Below are 20,354 nucleotides of genomic sequence, written 5' to 3'. Positions count from 1 at the left end.
CACTCATGCCCTTGTCACCTCCCGGCTGGACTACTGTAATGCTCTCTACATGGGGCTCCCCATGAAGAGCACTCAAAGGCTCCAACTGGTCCAGAATGCGGCCGCGCGGGTAGTTATGGTCGCGACCCATTACGCCCATGTAACACCTCTCCTGCGCGAGCTGCACTGGCTCCCAGTGGTCTTCCGGGTGCGATTCAAGGTGTTGGTTACCACTTTTAAAGCGCTCCATGGCTTAGGGCCTGGGTACCTCCAAGACCGACTTCTGCCGCCGGTAGCCTCCCACCGGCCAGTTTGCTCCCACAGAGAGGGGCTCCTCAGGGTGCCATCGGCCAAGTTATGTTGGCTGGCGACACCCAGGGGGAGCGCCTTCTCTGTGGGTGCTCCTGCCCTTTGGAACGAACTGCCCCCGGAAATACATAAGATTTCTGATCTCCATGTATTTCGCTGCGCTCTTAAAACCCTACTGTTCTGCCAGGTTGGGCTATCTTTGTGAATGATTTTAAATTGGGCATTTTAATTAGGTTTTAATTCTGAGCCAAAATTATTTATTACTTTTAATTGGTTTTTAAATCGATGTATATATATTATGTTTTTATTGGCTGTACACCGCCCCGAGTCCTTCGGGAGGAAGGCGGTATAGAAATTAAATTATAAATAAATAAATAAAATAAATTCCCTATAGTTGTTATGGCAGCAGATTTGTCTGTACAGCTTGAAATATAAACATCAACAATTTGAACAGAATTTGTTAAAAAATAGGCAGTCAATCCAAGTCCTCAGACGTAATAGATCTAATACATCACCTTAAGCAATCAATCAGAAGTCTTGTAGCTGGATTTTAGCTAACTGAAGCTTTCAAAGAGTGTCAAGACCAGCCCTCATGAAGAGCATTATGTAGTAATAGCACTTAGACTTATATACCGCTTGACAGTGCTTTACAGCCCTCCCTAAGCAGTTTACAGAGTAACATATTGCTGACTCTGGCTCCTCATTTTACCAACCTCGAAAGGATGGAAACTGAGTCAGCCTTGAGCCAGTGAGGATCAAACCCCTGGCAGTCGGCAGAATTAGCTTGCAATACTGCATTGCAACCAATAAAACACCAGGGCTCATAATTATATGACCTCTCACTGGAGGTTATTCAAGTATGGGCGCTATGGCGTAGAGTTGTAGTTGATAAAGCAGATAATGGTGAAGTTTCATGTTCATATTGCAAAGCAATTAAGAAAAACATCCATTAATATGATAATGTCACACATTTCAATTATTTTATTCCTTCTATTCTGATGGTGTTTGATAAGAGGCCTGTCTCCTGATCCCTGCCAACATAAATTCCACAGGATACTTTTTTGAGGAGAGTGTATGGGGGCGGGCATTACTGTTCAATTAATTGAAAATCAATAAAAGTATACAATGCAGATAGGGGCTACACCTCACAAGCTTTGGAAAGGAAGGGAAGGGAAGGGAAGGGAAGGGAAGGGAAGGGAAGGGAAGGGAAGGGAAGGGAATTTGTTTTTTTAATCTTCAGCTAGTTTTTTTTTTTAAAAGAAAATGATTCTGACACTATGAAATATGGAACTACCTTTTATTATAATGAAATATGTAGACTCTTCCAGACCTATCTTCTGACCTTTTCCATGTAAGTGGAACATGAAATGTTGCTTTTTACCAAGTCAGACAATTTATCCATTATCTCTCCAGTTATCTAGCCCAGTGACAAGCAATGCTATAGGCTCAGAAACAATCATTCCCATTTCCTGAACTTTTAAGCAGAGGTTCTATGATTGAATTTGGATCATGTACTCTGACCTCTGATATTAGTAATCCTATTCTGATATTGTGCTTTGGCACTAACCTTTTGTTCATATCTGTGCATTTGGATCCAGGTTAAAACTTGTCATCATTTAAAAAAGATAATCAATGAACAACATTCATTAGTGTATATAGTACATAAATCTATTTTTATCACTTTTCTTTCCAAAATTCCCAGGACGTTAGCAATTTTTCTTTTGGTTGCACAATTAGGAATAAGGGTTGCAACATTGTTGGAAACTCTGGAGGCTGTTTCCCATTTTATTGTTAGTATAAATAGTGCAACATCTGTTCCCTCAGTGTGTGTATCGTTTTGTGAAAGAAAAGACCTGGAGCCAAATTCCATTTTTGATTCATAAACACTTGTTGAAGAAAAGCCAATGGGGATCCAAGCAAACGTCAGCAAACCCATCCAAATCTCAGGCTATTCATTTTCATTCTTTGGCTTCAATTGAGAAAAACAAAACTCAAAACTCAATATCTCTCCATCTAATTATAGTGGGTAGTGGTTATCTAGTGCAATATAAAAAAATCTCTTATACTTTATTGCTGTAGTTTGTTTCCCTCTACCCTTATTTACAGTGCCAGCCTTATTTTCAAATTAATTTACACTTTTCTAAATTAAGCAGAAATTAAATTTTTTAGAGAGATTCTTTACACTAAAATAAATTGCAGTTAACACCCCAATAATTTTCACAAATCTCAAGCTTTTGCCTTTAAATATGATTTAACAGGCCCAAACTGAGTGCATTAACTCATCTTAAAACCAATACAACTACGATCCATAGTTAAATGAGAACATAATATGTGGTAAGGCTGTATGACCTACGAATATACAAAGTAAATATTGACCACCATCCATAGAGGTTGATCTTAATTTGATTGACATTGCTCAGATTCCAGCCAACCAAGTCGTTTGGGATACTGTATACTATAAATTAAGGATCAGTGGAACTAACTGATTCTAATCCCCACCTCATGGCATTATTTCTAAGCTGCTTTCATGGGCCAGTGTCCTTTCCCAAGGTATCAAATATTGGTTCTATTTCTTTATGCTCCAATTCTCCACTTCTGAATTCTTAGCCTTTATTTGTTGCAGAGACTAAGGATTAATTACTCATTACAGTACTAATATTAATCAATTACCATAGTAAGGATCTATTACTATTAATTAACTGATATTCTAAGACAGGAGAATGTGATATACATTATAAATCAATAATTATTTGCTTTTAAAATGTATTGTCTGAATTATGATTTTTCATTTTTAATCTTCATGCTTACCCACACAGAGGTTGCCCAGAAGAAATTTCTATGGATCCGCTGTGAGAAATTCCTAGTGGATTGTGTCTAATACCTTCAGAAAGTCCATCAATACCTTCAACACCTTTTATCCCATCTTCTGGCTATTATGTTGAATTTGGCCTTGCAGTTTCCTTTTGGCTAATTTAACTGACAGCTGCTGATACAGTCTTTCCTTGTGAATTTCTGCAATCCACTTTTAAAGCTATCTGAATCTATGGTCGTCATGGAAACTAATTCCATATTGACTGCAGTGGAAATTAATTCCATATTGACTGTACTATCCAACTACTTCATGGGATAACTCAGCTTTTTAGCAATAGCACTTCACCTTATATACAGCTTTATAGCCTTCTCTAAGCAGTTTACAGAGTCAGCATATTGCTCCCAACAATCTGGAACCTCATTTTACTAACCTTGGAAGGATGAAAGGCTGAGTTAATCCGTCAGGTTTGAACTCCTGGCAGTGAGCAGAGTCAGCTGCAATACTGCATTCTAAGCACTGTATCACCACAGTTCTTTTAGTATCTGAACTACGGCTCTTTTTGTATTTGAAATCTCCCACTTTTCCCATACTACTTTTCTTTTTCTGTAACACAGAGGAAGTACTTTGATCAGTGCCATCTATCTTCTAGATGGCAGACTATTCATCAGTGAGGATGTTAATCTGGGTTCTAGATTTTGGAATCCCTTAGTATATAGTGTCTTGAGCTGCAGTATTAAAATGCAGGGATATGATTCTACCACATGCTGCAATACCAATTATATCATTTTTCTTTGTACCACTTCTGATTAATGTCATCCTACATTCATTTTTACTCCCTAAATTCATTATACACTATGGCTACATTTATTATTACTCCAGTTTTCTTTCACCGAGCTGTGAAACAGTTTCCTTACCTTGGCACACATTATGATCGTTTGCCTCGAACCCAGCTGCACACTGTATCCGAGATGGTACCTGATCTGGAGGCGTCCGACGGATGGGATTACCATTTCTGCTACCAGTGTCTGATACTGTTTCTTCTTGGCCGTTATTGACAATGATCTGGGCTGTTCTGGGCAGACAGAGGTATCCTCCAAAGTGATTAACACATTTCATTCCACCTTTACATGCTTCGTGCACAATTTCACATTCATCAATATCTGTGATTAGTAATGACAAAAAGAAAAGGAGTTATTAATTAGAGTGAGCTCTGTGTTATTTGTTGTGAATAATAATCTGAAGTAAACAGTAGTATTTAGGAAATTATCAACAGTTAGAATAAAAAGTGGACTGATGAATGAACAAGTATAAAAATTAAGCCAGCATCAGATGACAAATTCACATTCCCTATTTAGAGAGATATGTCTATGGTTTTGAACAGGTAGTATAACAAGCTCTACATATAGTGTAATACAGTAGACAGGCAATGCATTCTGATTCTGAGTGCACTCTTAAAATATATATATTTGATTTTGTAAGCAAGTATCTCCCTAACTACAGTATATAGAAAGATGAACACTACTCTGGAAAAGAGGAGTAGATGTATTTAATTATTGCAACATTCCTAATTATATTTTAGAATGAAAGAAGGATGGAGACATGGAATCCTGGAACACATTTTCTAATCAGCTGTCATCAGGAAGGGTCAGATGAGATGCTGCTGCTGTACCAGTTTCCTGCCATATAGTAGCTTCCTTGTCGAAGCAATGGAGTCCAAGAGTGATAGTACTGAGTGACTTTAATTTGCCTGGCATGAGTCAGAGGTGGCTCATGTAACACTTCTAATTTTGCAAGCTCCACTGGCTCCTTATAAGCTTCCAGATTCAGTTCAGGTGCTTGCAACCATCTCTAAAGCTATTTATGGTACAGGCCTGGTTATCTGTAGAACATTTCCCGCCCCTCCCCAGTTTCCATTTGTCTCTGTCCCACTATATCTGGCAAGGTGATATATTTTGGATCCCTTCTATGAGACAAGTCGCCTTGTGGGATCCAAGAAGCAGATCATCTCTATCGAGTGCTTTCCCTTTGGAACAGCATATGCTCTGGGAATAAGATGGTCTTGACCCTGTCAGTCTTTCATAAGACCTTGAAAACCTGGCTTGCACCATATAAGCATGTATTGTAATGATTTGGGATATATTTGAAGTGTGGTCTCGGTTGTGCTGTATGTAATGTGCTTCTGTTTTTGTTTTATTATATTTTCTTCTAATGTTCTTAATCCTCCCTTAGCTATCAGGTTCCTATTCATGAGTTGGGCAGATGTATAAATTATTTAAATAAATCATTCATATCAAAAATGACAGGACTGGTGAACTGTTCAGCCATGTGTATGTATTTTATAAAATTTTACACCTGTATGATGCAAAGAGAACAATCCATGTGGCTCATTCTCACTGGATCAAAAAATTAAAAAAAAAACATATCAGGAGGTGACCCAAAACATAGACATTTGGGACAACTACTGACATTAAAGATATAACTCCAAATTTGCATATATGAAAACTTCTACATTTCTCCCATTGTCTTCTCCATAAAAAGCTACCACTGGGGAAACTATGGAGGAAATGTTACTATACAAGATCTGGCTTCTAAGTACTTCTGACAGATATGAAAATATTAATGCACACCCAAATGTACCTTTGCATCGCTGCATGATGGGGTCCCATTCATAACCATCTGTACATTGCTGCATAGAAAATAAACAAAATCAAGAAAAATAGATTAAATGCAATGGTGTTAAGACACAAAATGATATTGCTACATAAGAGTGGCTCCAGATTTTGAAAGAATTATTTCACAGCAGTTAACAAAACATTATCACTGCAGAATTCTGCATTCAATCCTTTTATACTCCACGAATCTCTATAACATCTAGGCTGCTGCATGATCTTGCTGAAATTTTGTTGATAATACTTACAAGACTCTTTAATTAATGTATTTGAAGAATAAAAGATTATCATTAATGCACCCATAATTATTTCCTAGGTAGTTCAGTATTTTAATCAATTTTATAGTATTTTATTTCTTACTTAAACCTTCCATCTCAATCAGAACTATGTCAGTTTAGTGTCAGCACTTAACCTAGACCAGCCTCCAAGATTTGAATGGCAAAAGGTATTTTTACCTAGAAAAAGCCCAAGGTTTCAATTTCTGCTTTCTCCATTTTAAAGATGTCACAGAGACTGCAATATATTATATTAGAACAGACTTCTCCCACCTGGCATCCTCCTGAAGTGTTGGATGGCAACTTCCCAAATTGCCATATTAGTAGGGAATCTTGTATCATTAAGAAGTATCTCATAATTATCAAATAATAAAATTAATGAGAATTGTAATCCATATACTAAGATGGCAGCAAATTGGGAAAACTGGCTCAGAAGAATAAGCATATTTTCAAGTCCCTGTCAGAACTTCCAGCTAACTTTCCTTGGTCTACCTTGGATGGTTTTGGTGTTATCATTGATTTATATTTCATCCTAGGATGTACACAAAATTTGCTTTGTGGTCTATAAAACAAATGTTTTAAAAGAATATTGCCTTAAAGTAGCTTTCTACATATCTGTGCCATTAACTAAACTAGACTGCAGTCCTTCTTATCCTTTGATACATTGGAGCTGCAGTCCAAATTTCCAGAGGACACAAGGAATCTGCTCTAAAATATATTGGATCTAGGGCACTTAAAGTTGAAGCCAGCATTCTGAATTATATCTGGAACTAATTGGCTACTGAAATAATAACTGTCTAGAAAAATTCAGATTTAGATACAGAGTTATTTGCTAGCAAGGCTTTCCACATCCTCTCCTTGAAAACTGCAGATTCTCTGAAAGAATAGAAAATAATATTTTTGAAAACTCTCTAATATGCTATGTTTTTCTCTTTTCCTCTCTCCCTTTAAAATATCATCTTTACCGTGTATGTGATAGTTTCATCTGCTTCTTGTGAGTGTCCTGTAGCAAGGAGCAGAGCAGCAAGGACTGCAAAGATGACCATGATGAATCTAACAAGAAATAATATCCATTTTTTTAAAAAAATATTTGATATATACTCATACAAACATATATTTGAAGACATCTCTACACTTTCCCTGCTGTGTTTGGCTACAAGTACCCTACTATTCTTCTGCCAACTTAGCAGTTCGAAAGCATGTAAAATATGCAAGCAGAAAAATAGGGACCACTTTGGTGGGAAGGTAACAGCGCTCTGTGCGCCTTCGGCGTTTAGTCATGCCGGCCACATGACCACGGAGACATCTTCGAACAGCGCTGGCTCTTCGGCTTTGAAACGGAGATGAGCACTGCCCCCTAGACCTGGAAACGATTAGCACGCATGTGTGGGGTAACCTTTACCTTTACCCTACTATTCAATAAAACAATTACTTAGGCTGCAGCATTTCAGATTACAGAGAGGAGGATGTCTCAGTATTGAACACTCTTTGTATAAAATGATTCCCCTCTACCTACATAAAAACAAGGTTCAAGGAGAAAGGTTCTAGTTTTCTACATGCAGTTAATTATCAGAACAAAAATCCACTCAATCATGCAATTTCCCCAGACAGGATTTTACCACTAAGAGCTATGTCACAAGAAGAAGAGCATGGCTAAAAGCACCCTTCTGAATTCAGGTTTTGTAAAGAAAAAAAACAACAACCCCACCCTTCAGTTAGCTTATTGGATGTCCAGTCATAGGCAAAAGAACCCCCACCCTGTCTAGTAATTATATTTAAGTACACAATATTCACAATGCTGCTGCAAAATAGCATCCGATTGCTAAACAAATTAAAAGGTGACTGTTCCACTTCATTGTTAACATTACTAAAATACACACACACAGATATAATGTTCAAATGACCTGCTCCATCACTGATGTCCTCCATCAGATATGACATGCTCCATCACCAGACGTTTTTAAGAAGAGATTGGATAGCCATTTGTCTGAAATGATATAAGGTCTCCTACTTGAGCAGGGGGTTGGACTAGAAGACCTCCAAGGTCCCTTCCAACTCTGTTGCTTAAATATTGGGAGATTTTATGAAACTTTCCCCAAGACAGAGGACAGAGCAAAGCAACTTGGATAAATTAAGGGGAAGGGTCCCGAAGTATATAGCCCTAAAGGAAGTTGGCATTAGTATATTTCCAGAACTGGAAATAAAAACATGGGCATTATAATAAAATAAAATGGATTGTGCCCAATATATTATTTAAACCAACATTATTTACGTAACCACAAAGCACTTTTGTGAAATCCAGATGCTTTAAACAGTTTATTTTTTTAAAAAAAATTATGGAAACAAATTAAACACCTGGAATCATTCTAAATGTGGTAGTATAAATGCTGTAATTAAATATCAAATATAAACAAACACAGAATAACAATCCAAAGAACAAAAATGAAATCAATCATTTAATCTTTTGTTGGCTAAAAGCTTTCAGTACTATTAAGAAAACTTTCTGGGTTTTAATATAAGCCACAGTAATTCATTTGGTGACTCTGGGCTAGTCCAAAGTAGCTCACAGGGTTGGGGTTGCAGAAAAATTAGAAAGAGGGACCACCTTAAATACCTAAATGTAAAATAGGGTATAAAATAAAATAATGACAATAAAATAAAATACCTTTGCACTGATCAGATTGGACTTACTTCCCAATAAATATGAGTAGGATTGCAGTGTGGAAGTGCTTAAAAAAGATCTAATCAGAGAGAAAATTGTAACTTCGTGAGGACTAATAGCTTTGAAAACTCAAGATTTGCATTTACTCAAATCCCATCTTTGAATACTGTTTATAGAATTTGTCTTCACTGGCAATTGAAAGTTGAGACTCAAGAATAAGTAAAATGGCTTACATAAGAATAGAGACACAGGAAACACACATTTTAAATCAATGCCACCCAGCTGGCATTGAGGCTTTAGCATGTAACAGAACTAAGCATTCCTTCCTGGCATTGCCGAAGTGCCATGGGACATGCATGGCAGGGCTGGAAAAAAAATCAAGAGATACAATAAAAGGGTTTCAATTGCAAAGGTTGCGGTCACCACCTTAATGTTTTCAAATAAATATGTAATTAATAACACCTTCTATCCCCCATCTCCCCTTTGTCACTTTACATGACACGCTAACTTTGCCCTCTGAGTCAATTTCGGCATGTTGTGCATACTGTACAGAGCTGTTAGGCTGCTTCTGCTCTTTGGAGCTTCTTTTCCACTGACAATCCATCCTTCCAGCTCAGTTAAAAAGCTCACGTGCTTGCCTTGGTGGGCAGATAAAATACTGGCTTTCTTGCCATCAATCTCGTTTTCTCTCATTCCCAGGACATAGCAAGGCTTTATTGGATTTTTAAAAATCATCTTTACCAATATCCAATTTTCTTCTTCCTATCCTAGTGCTTTCCCACAGGTGCAGGGACCATTTCACATAATTCTACCAATATATAGTACAGTACTGACTGCTTTTGCCACAATCAACCGAGTTGTAATTACTTTAAATTACCTTGACTCACAGAAAAGCTGATTAAAATATCAAGAAAGTGATCTGGATATGCACTAACAATAATAGCAGTTTCTACATTTGGTTTTTAACTCTGTACTGACTGTATCATTTTGATATAAAGGTGTGGATTAAAATGATAGGCAGTGATTCCATACTTGATTTTCTGAGAGTAAAAGCCATTGAACCGAGCAAAACTAACCTGACTTCTTAGTAGGAAGGTGCTACTGCACTGTGAATATCCCATGACGAAGAAATATTTATTTGCCCAAGTGTCTACTGTAACTATACATGAAATAACTAGCAGATAAGGGACTGTTAGCATGTAAAGATCTGTTTCTCAATTTGAAGATGTGTGGACTTCAACTCTCAGAATTCTTCAGAGAACCTGCTGGTTGGGAAATTCTGGGAATTGTAGTCCATGGATTTTCAAGTTGCTGAGATTGAGAAACATTGTTGAAAAGATAAAGCAATAAAAACATGCCTTCCCTTCCTTTAGTTTCTAAAAATTGGTTAGCAGGGTGCATAGTAGCAGTGATGGCAGCTACTCTGCATGAGCACAATCCTTCAATGTGTGCAGTGGTTTGAATGAACTATATGAAGTGCACCAAACTGCTTTTCTCTCTGGAAAAAAGAAGAAGGGAGGGAGATTTCAAGCAACACATATAAATAAAATTTCATGAAAAAATATTTTTTTCTGTTCATGAGCTTCAAAGTATTTGACACCATCTGGAATTAAAGCCTGGACTTCTGAATTGCTATGGAATTGGATTAAAAAACATATGATCTCACCATCACATCTCCATACCAACTCTTCAGATGTAACATAGAATTGGAAACAAAACTAAGAGTTTTTAGAAAGAAGGATGTGTAAAACTAAGGGGGGATCCACCCTCTTGCTTTCCCCCCCATTTATATATCATTGATCATTCAGGCAGATGTTGGAACAAGCCTGTTTCTAAATGACTCAAATATTAACTGTTTGCTATATACAGATGTTTTGGTCCTGTTACAGGAACAGGCAACAGCCCAGGATTGGGAAGTGGTGTCATTTCAGGCCTTAGGGATTTACTTTTTGATTTCATGAAACAGTTTCTTCATCCGAAGGTCATTTCTCATTGACTTCAGCCACTTTCTACCATCCAAGTTGAGCCACTGCCAAATAATTGTTTGTAAATAGCAACAGCCCCTCTGGCAAAATTCTGTTGTGTTTCTTATGTATTGACTCCCATATGCAAGCAAAACTGTAGGAAATATTTAAGTGGAGACTTTTAATTGTTGATAAGTGAGACATGAGACTCAGGGAGAAGAAGAGGGTTTTAAAAAATGTATTTCTTTTATGGCTCTTCCGGAGTTGATGGGTAGAAACAGTGTTGGCATCATTCAGGGACATCTTTTTGCAGGGCAGAGTGAAAATAAGATGGAGTTGAAGCCCTCCCTGCACATAAAAAAGGGTTTTAATCTCACAGGCACCATCTTGATATTTTTATCATCTCCCTGAACAGCACTGAACAGCACACAAATGGTTGGCAACCAAAACATTCACAAATGGGGAAAGTCATCTAGTTTAAAAACACTTAAAGAACATTTATTCCCCTTGCTCCAAATTTTAACTGAAGCAAGAAATATCATTTGCAGGAGGGGATCCTATAAAGGAAATTATGCCAAGAGCCAAAGATACCACTACAAATAGGAAGCTGGCATGCTATAATGCAAAGCTTCAACCCCTTACTGCTCTGAGACTTGTTCTTCAATGTTGGAAGGATAAACTTATGACCTTCAATTACTTAATTACTCAATAAACTGAAAAGTTGATACTTACAATTATGAAAGAGTTGCTTACAGATACCGACCATATATGGATGATTATAATGAAAAATATGTAAAACAAAACATACAGGACATGAATGAGATTTGAGAGGGAGTGTGTGTGTGTGTGTGTGTGTGTGTGTGTGTGTGTGTGTAATGGACTAGAGCTACTATATAAGGGCTACAAAAAGTTTTGTTTTGCTGGTGTCTTTCTGTGGTCACTCAGATTGGATGGTGGAGAAAATATCATCAAGGCAATTAATAGTTAGGTAATTCCAGTCATTAAATACACAGCTGGAATAGTGGATTAGATACAAGCAGAACTAAAACAGAAAAATAATGACAATAAATCATATCCTTCTTCATGTTGACAGACTCTACTTACCAAGGAAAATAGGTGGGCTAGAATGTTGCAAGTAGACCAGGCAGTTGGTAAGAAGAAAAAAAAAGCATTGGAAAGTGAAGGAAAGTGAAGAAGATGCACTGAAACTAGTATATCATGAAGAAAACAATAGCAGGCAAAACTAATAGCAATAAGACCTGGCAATAGCTAAGAGCAGGAAAGTTGACGAAAGAAACAGAGGGGCTAATTCTAGCTGCCAAGACAAAACGTTAAGTGCATATAAAGCCAGACTTGAGAAGACAGCACAGATAGCAAATGCCACCTCTCCAATGAAGCTGAAGAAACTGTAGACCACCTAGTTAGCTGCTGCAAGAAGACTGCACAGATTGACCATAAATAATAATGGCATGACAAAGTAGCAACAATGGTGCATCGGAAGATCTGCAAGAAATATCATTTGCAGTCAAGCAAGAACTAGTGGGACCACAACATAGAGAAAGTAACAGAAAATGAAGAAGCTAGAAAGCGCTGGGAATTTAGAATTCCAACAGACAGCACCTGCCATATAACACTCCAGACTTAATATCTGTTGATAAGAAAGACAAAAAAGTTTGGATAGTGATGTTGCAGTACCTGGAGATAGCAGAATAGGAGAGAGAACTGGAGAAAATCATAAAATGCAAAGACCTAGAAATAGAAGTAGAATGACTGTGGCAAAAGAAAACAAAGGTAGTATCAATAATAATAGGTGCCTTGGGTGTATTCCTAAAATATCTGGACCACCACTTGAACGTTATCAACATTGATAAAACCACTCCCAGTCAATTACAAAAGGCAGCTTTATTTGGAATAGTTTACCTCCTGCAATGATACTTTTAACTCCATCAAACATTTGCCTATCCCAGGTCCAAGGGAAGGACTTGATGGGTGGATAAAAATGCCAGATCCAGTCTAAACATCTGGCTGATTGTTAATGAACCATAATAATAATATATACATTTCTTCCCCTGGTCCTGAAGCACATTAATCCAAGGTCTTGATTAAAAGTCTCTACTGAGCCTACTGGAGGCAGACTTAGAGAAAGGGGAAGAATGGATATATTTTGTTTTCTGCTTACAGATTCAATAGGGAGTGGAGGAAACCATCATATAATCTTGACATGGTTAAACATGAACACAAAGAATTTTTCTGACCAGAAAAGAAAGGAGAAACTGCCTAATTGTAGCAAACAATATGCTAATAGAAAAACTGTCATTTTGGCATATTGCCGCTGCTTTAATCAAGAAGGGACTCTTGATTAAGAATCACTGTTTATATGTCTTGCCATATGGCAGGTAAAGCTATCTTCAGGTTCTCCACAGATTGACAGAAAGTCTCCTAGACTTGGGATGGTATATACCTCCCACTACTGGATGTACACAAGACAGCAGGTGCTTCTAAAGAGCAGGAGTTGCCCAACCCTCAGAGGGGTTCTTTATTCTATTCTCTCTTCTCCTTTCTCTTACAATATTTCTTTGTTACATTCTGATTTGTGGGAAGAGAAGGAAATTTATTTTTTTAACTACAGCTGTCCCTCTCTTGTTCAGGTTTCTCCAAACTGCAGTGGATTTGGAAGCTCCTTATGAACTTCCCTCTTAAACTTCTGACCTAGAAAGCTTGCTGGAGGCCAACTAGCTTTTTTTCTTGGTGTAGTCAGAACACCCAATAAGGTACCAGTACTTGAGAATTCTGAAGGAAAACTTTATTTCCCTTATTTTTCATGTTTGATATAACAGCCGATGGCGGGGTGTGTGTGTGGAGAGGAAGCAGTAATGCTCTGAATATCCCTTAAGGCCCCCACCATAGCATCTAAATGGAAGAATTGCAGGGAATTAAAATGGCAGCTACTAGTCCCGGCTACATTTTAATCCCCCTGGCATTGAAGGCATAGAACCAGTTTCAGATGCCTTACACTTGACAATGAGGTTGTGGAGGAATGAAGTTCTTACCTTGGCAATAAGAAATGAAATTCAAACTAATCTCACCCTCAATTTGTTTAGTATAAAACGGGATGCAGAGACACTTTGACAGGCTTTCCAGATGCTATTATTCTATTTTATACAATGAAGAACATTCCTGAAACACTTGTTTTGACTTTGTCTACCTCAAAGAGCTGACAGACACTGACACCTAAGCGCATTGGATAACAAATAAAACCTTGTGCAATGTGTGAAATGGCTTTAATGGACAAGAGAAAACCAGAATCTGGACATTTCCTTAAATTATCAATTGCTGATATAATAAGGCAACAATTCCCTTGTACATTTATTGGGAATACAAACACCTATAATTGCACTCAGCAGAGAGATTAGCTATGTGAGATGGGAATTTGGGGAAAAGGAGTCAGATTGAAGAAGGCTACATTTTTCCCAGTGGTGAAATCCTCCACAGATCGCCACCAGTTCGTTGCCCGCGCATGCGTGGTGCACACCAAATGCGTGCTTCGTGCAGAAAAAGAAGACTAGGTAAGTAAGTAAGTAAGCAAAGGGGGAGGATTGTGTCACGTGATTTAGCTTCGCTAGAAAGCAGGATTTCTAAATCAGAAATACCATTTGGAATGAACCGGTAGCCTTCTTTTACTACCGGTTTGCCTGAACCAGTAGTTTTTATCACTACCAGTTCACCTGAACTGAAGCGAACTGGTAGCATTTCACCCCTGATCTTTCCCTCTTGTCAACTTAGTTGCATTATATGGTAATAACTGTACAATACAATGACATTTACAATTCTATCTAACTTCACTTGAGACCATTGAGGGAAGGCTGAATCCCAGCCAGCTTTATCATTATCTCATTAATAAATGGATCCCAACTATGATATAAACAACTCCCTTTGAAAACTGTTGAGTTAGAAATGATGAATCAAATATTTTGAGTGTCAATCAGGGGTGCTATTCAGCAGTTTCTGACAGGTTCTGGAGAACCGGCAGTGGAAATTTTGAGTAGTTCGGAGAACCAGCAAATACCACCTCTGGCTAGCCCCAGAGTGGGGTGGGAATGGAGATTTTGCAATATCCTTCCCACAGGAGTGAGGAGGGAATGGGGATTTTGTAGTATCCTTCCCTTGGAGTGGGGTGGGAATGGAATGGAAGTATTCTTCCCCTGCCACGCCCACCAAGCCACACCATGCCCGCCAAGCCATGCCCACAGAACTGGTAGTAAAAAAATTTGAATTCCACCACTGGTGTCAATGTCTATTTCACAAATGCAGCCTTTATTGATGAACAGCTACATATTAATAGGAAAAAATGGACAGGAAATTCAGCATCAAATCTCACTACAGTCTGCTACACTCTCTTTTCTTTTATGTACTCTGAGAGCATATGCACCAAGACAAATTCCTTGTGTGTCCAATCACACTTGGTCAATAAAGAATTCTAGTCTAGTCTAGTCTACACTATCAAAAAGCAAGGAAGATCATACTATGTATGTTCATATAGCCCCTAGTTTTTCCCTCCTTGGAGTTCTCCAGATTTGCCTTATTAATCCAGAAATGTACTGCCTGTTCCCGTAATGGTTCCCCCAAAGAAACAAATAAGTTTGGACTTCTAGTAAACTAAGACAAGCACCCCAAATCCTGAAAATCCTTTTCCCCCCCTCTAAAATTCGCTTGTCCTTTCTATAGGATCTTGCTGCCCCATGTAGGGGTAGGAAAAGGAAGGGTGTCCCTTGATATAAAAATGATCTAGCTAATATATCTGCTCTGACTAGCAGCATCTCTACTAGTGCTCCCATGTCTCTTACCTTATTTAAGGAGACAGGAGGCTAAAACAGATAAAGAATGGTTGCTGGAATGAGATGTATCTAGTTTAATGAAGTTGAATGAAAATAAATACTAGGTGATAGACACATGATAGCAGTGTTCTAATATCTAAGGTGCTGCCCCAAGAACAGGGGGTCAACCTATTCTCCAAAGCATCTGAAGGCAGGACAAGCAATGGATGGAAACTAATCAAGGAGAGAAGCAACCTAGAACTAAGGAGAAATTTCCTGACAGTTAGAACAATTAATCGGTGGAACGGCTTGCTTCCAGAAGTTGGGGATGCTCCAACACTGGAGATTTTTAAAAAGAGATTGGACAACCATTTGTTTGAAATAGTATAGGGCAGTGATGGCTAACCTTTTTGCCATTGCGTGCCAAAAGCGGGGGGAGCTTAGGGGGGGGTCACGTGTGTGTGTGCCCACCCCCATAATTCAATGTGCCCGCCCCCCGTGCATACACACACAAATCCCTCCTCCTGCACTCCCTCCCGCTTTTGGCACACGATGGCATAGTGGGCCCAGTAGGCCCGTTTTTCACCCTCCCAAGGCTCCAGAGGCTTTCTTGGAGCCTGGGGAGGATTAAAACAGCCTTCCCCACCCGCCCGAGACCGTCTGGAGGCCAGAAACAGCCCGTTTCCCGACTTCCGGTGGACCCGGAAGGCCTGAAAATCAGCTGGCTGGTGCGCACATGCGTGCTGGAGCTAAGCTAGGGCAATGCTCGCGTGCCACAGATATGGCTCCACGTGTCACCTGTGGCACGCATGCCATAGGTTCGCCATCACGGGTATAGGGTTTCCTTCCTGAGCAGAGGGTTGGACTAGAAGACCTCCAAGGTTCTTTCCAACTCTATTATTCTGTTATTTGTGTGATTTACAAAATATTAGCAAATGAAAACAGTTTTGATGGATCGGAAGGCCCTATACAAGTCTAGCAAAATCAAGTTGCATAAAGTTCAGTTTACTGGCTGTGCTTTTTATTTCAAACTCAATTGAATTGTATAATCTCTCAGAAGTAATTTACTGTATCACATGGGTCACCTCAGGCATCTTCTATTTCTAACATAATGTCTTACTCAGGCCTCTTTGCTGTCCTATACAGGAAAGCCTGTGTAGCTTCTGTTCTTAGATTGCTGCATGGAGAAATCAAACTTCTATCCACTCCCAAAAATCTGGGAGTGGAACAGTTCAAAGACAGCCTTGCAGATAAATTCTCCATGCTTAAAGTATCTATGTAGCCCATTATCTGAACAGAAATCTATACAGGCCAGAGAAACTGACCAGTATTAAATTTTTTGGGGGGGCATATTGGCACTTGAAAGAGATCACTGGGCCTCTTGTCTAATTTTATACTGAAAGAATAAAAGAAAAATCACGGGGGGGGGGGGATGAAAACTAATGTGAGGAGACCCATGTAGGAAACATGCATCTCCCATTCTGATCAGTAGGACCCTTCCAGGATCTTTGGAAGTAATATTTCCCAACAGCTGTTACAGGAGTGTTTTTCCCTTCTATCAGAAATTTCATGAATGAATTGCAAAGAAATTTTGGGCTTCTATCACAGGGCTGAGTTTCCTTCTGATGAGTTTTGCCTATATGAAGTAGCTAAATAGTTAAAGAACCAGGCTAGAAACTGGGAGTCTAAATTTTAATCCCACCTCAGACAAGAAGCCGGTCACCTTAGTCCAGTCTCTCTCCCTTTCAGTTCTAGCAAGGAGGCAATGGCAAACCACTTCTGAAGTCTTGCCAAGAAAACTGAAGGGACTTTCTCAAGCAGTCACCAGGAATGAAGGCTGTCTTAAAAGAACCAAAACCAACCAACCAACCAACCAACCAACCAACCAACCAACCAACCAGTTTTATATCTAAAAAAAGAACTGTCCAACTGCCTCTTCCAAAATCCCTCTTGCTTGCCTATTGGGTGACTAGGAAAACAGCTGGTGATAATTAAGTGTCTTGAGATTTTAATCCTGTTTGTGTTTTATTTTTTTACTTCCCACTTTTTTCCTGTGAAGGAATTCAGGGTAGCAGAAATTGTGTTCCTTAATAGTCTCCTTATCTGACTATTGGCCAGAGCAGACTAGACTGTGTAAGCAGGACAGCCCTAGAAATACGTACAAGCTGGCCATGTATGTTCAAGTTGTGACCTCTTCAGTTAACAGCACCAAGTGATGTGCAAATCTCCTGTCTGCCATCAGAGGAGATACTCCAGCAGCCTGATCTAAGGCAACCTCCTTGACTAAATCTCCCTTTAAGAGGATCTCAAATAACACAAAGCCGGGCAAAACTTCTCCCAAGAACTTGGAGAACTGCTGCCAGGCTCAAAATAGCCAATACTTGGCTCAACTGGACCACTTCTCTCTGGCAGCATAAATGGATGAGCTCAGAATAAGGTGGCAGATGGGTCTTCAACTCCCGAAATATGATTCATGATTTTGCCTATTTTGTAGATATGTGGTGGCCAGAACACCCACGGAACTGACATATAAACGAATCAATCTTCTGCATCCTGACCCATCTTCTGTATCCCAGAAACCTGTTTCTAGGCTGCCCTCCACACTGGGTCAGAAAGGAAGATTTGCTAAATTTCAAAGGGATTCACTTCAGTGGACTTGGTTAGTTTTGCAATCGGTAATTTGGTTAGTTCCCGGTTCGGGGACCATCAGCAGACTTTCACAACGCGATTCAAAAGGCATACTTTCCCCCTCTAAATTTGCATCCTCTGCATTTACTTTTCCTTGGACGGTCCTTAAATTTCTTTTATTCTCCCTGCACGAAGATCAGCAACTCCTCAATACAATTCCTCCGACCCATTCCACGCACAGACACACACACACACACACCCCAAAAATAAAAATAAAAAATAAAAATTCAAAACCGCACGCGGGCAAACCACTCCCGCGACGCGCCACCTCCTGAAAGATCACCCCACGCGTTGGCACGAGCGGGGAGCAGCCCGTGCAACCTGTAAAACATGGCATTGCACCGCACCGCACCGCCTTGCTTTCTTCTCCCACCGCGTTGCCGCAAGGGCCGGCGAGAAAAGGAGAATCCGGAGCGTCTTACCTGCGTCGCTCCAACAACGGGCGTGCGGCGAGGTGGGGAGGGGATTCCCTTCCCGTGCAGGCAGAGCTGCCAAGGGAGGCGGCTGGGGAGAGCGAGCGGCAGCAACTCCCTCCCGAAGAGGCGCAGTTGCAGGTTAACCCCGCGCCTTCGCCCGGCTCCTCGAGTCACGGCGAGGAAAGCGGCCCCCGCTTCCCCTCCCTCGCGGTGTTTTGGACCGACTTTAAAAGTTTCAGCTACCGTCAGCATCCGTTTAACGCCCCCTACCGATCTTCTTCTGAGTTAACTCCTTTCGGTCGAGAATTTGGTAACGGGTTGGAAAAATTTATGTCGCTGGTAGAGGTGAAATGATCTCTCTCTCTCTCTCTCTCTCTCTCTCTCTCTTTTTTTTTTTTTTAAAAAAAATCAAGTTTTATTGGTTTTTCTCCTCTCCCATATTCACCCACATCTTTTTTTTTTTAACAGAGCGTTGGTCCTTTCTTATCTTTTACAATTAATCAAATTCAAATCCATTTTACTCAATTACAATTCTTGCCAAAATCGCCTTCCCCCCTTTTCTTTTCTTTTTTTTATATCATATCTCAATATTTCTATTTGCATAGATAAACACCATCTTCGTTTGCCCCTAGATTCTAACTTTACTGTTTATTCATATTTATTCTCTTATTCTTAAACAATTCATTCTTTATCTTAATATATTTATATTTGTTTGTTCGGGGTTGCCTTTCTTCCACTCCTCCTTTTGATTGTACAGAAGTGAAATGATATCTTGTTGGTCTGAGCTTTGCAAAGGAACCAAATCATATTTTAATATTTGCATGCTTGCTACGTGCAGGGTTGTTGTTTTTTTAAAAAAAGGAAAGGGAACACCATCCCTGATCTTTAATCTCTCTCAATCAGAGTTCACATGAGAAAAGTACAGCTAATCCTCACCATTGAGCCCAAAATGTATATTGCTAAGGGAGAAATTTGTTAATAGCAACAGCAGTAGCACTTAGATTTATATACTGCTTCATAGTGCTTTTACAGCCCTCTCTAAGCGGTTTACAGAGTCAGCATATTGCCCCCAATAATCTGGGTCCTCATTTTACCCACCTCGGAAGGATGGAAGGCTGAGTCAACCTTGAGCCTGATGAGACTCGAACTGCCGCCAGTCGGCAGAGTCACCCTGCAATACTGCATTCTAACGACTGTGGCACACAGCTCTTAAATGAGTTTGGCTCCATTTTATGACTTTTCTTGCCACATTTGTTAAGTGAAACACTACAGTTGTTAAATTAATAAAATGGTTGTTAAATGAATCTGGTTTGCCCATTGACTTTGCTTGTCAGAAGGTTGCAAAAGGTGATCACATGACCCCGGGACACTGCAACCATTATAAATGTGAGTCAGTTGTCAAGCATCCAAATGTAAATCATGTGACCATGAGGATGCTGCAATGGTCGTAAGTGTGAAAAATGGTCATAAGTCACTTTTTTTAGTGCCGTTACAACTTGCTGTTGTTGAGGACTACCTGTATTTTAGTTGTTTACAGAGGAGTTCTATTACCACCATCATCTTCATTACTGTTGATGTAATCCACCTGTAATTAATAGAATATGAGTTTATTTTCCCCTAAAATTCCAGAGTTCGGAGGAAAGCTCAGGTACTTCTCTGCCCAAACATCTGCAAAACAAAGAAAAACAATGGGTGGGCTTGAGCTTTGCAAGAATGAAAAAAATAGTAAAAATAAATTGCAAATGGAATCAGAAAGCGGTGAGAAC

The 20,354-nt window shown here is 39.4% G+C and overlaps 1 protein-coding gene across 1 annotated transcript in view; it reads right to left on the bottom strand.

The window, feature by feature from the left end:
- EFEMP1 (EGF containing fibulin extracellular matrix protein 1) overlaps nucleotides 1-18,695 on the bottom strand; it is a 54,484-nt gene extending 35,789 nt beyond the window's left edge. The window contains exons 1-4 of the mRNA XM_070932230.1: nucleotides 18,595-18,695; nucleotides 7,010-7,097; nucleotides 5,738-5,786; nucleotides 4,015-4,260 (exon numbers count right to left, since the gene is read on the bottom strand). Coding sequence (XP_070788331.1) covers nucleotides 4,015-4,260; nucleotides 5,738-5,786; nucleotides 7,010-7,090 — 376 coding nt within the window. The 5' untranslated portion in view covers nucleotides 7,091-7,097; nucleotides 18,595-18,695. The remainder of the gene's footprint in view (nucleotides 1-4,014; nucleotides 4,261-5,737; nucleotides 5,787-7,009; nucleotides 7,098-18,594) is intronic.
- Between the last annotated feature and the right edge of the window lie 1,659 nt (nucleotides 18,696-20,354).

Source organism: Pituophis catenifer, unplaced genomic scaffold, assembly GCF_029215685.1.
Source record: "Pituophis catenifer annectens isolate HBS135680 unplaced genomic scaffold, rPitCat1.0.hap2 SCAF_1, whole genome shotgun sequence".
Lineage (NCBI taxonomy): Eukaryota > Metazoa > Chordata > Lepidosauria > Squamata > Colubridae > Pituophis > Pituophis catenifer.
Note: the sequence above shows the minus strand (reverse complement) of the source record. Positions and strands in the feature narration are given on the sequence as shown.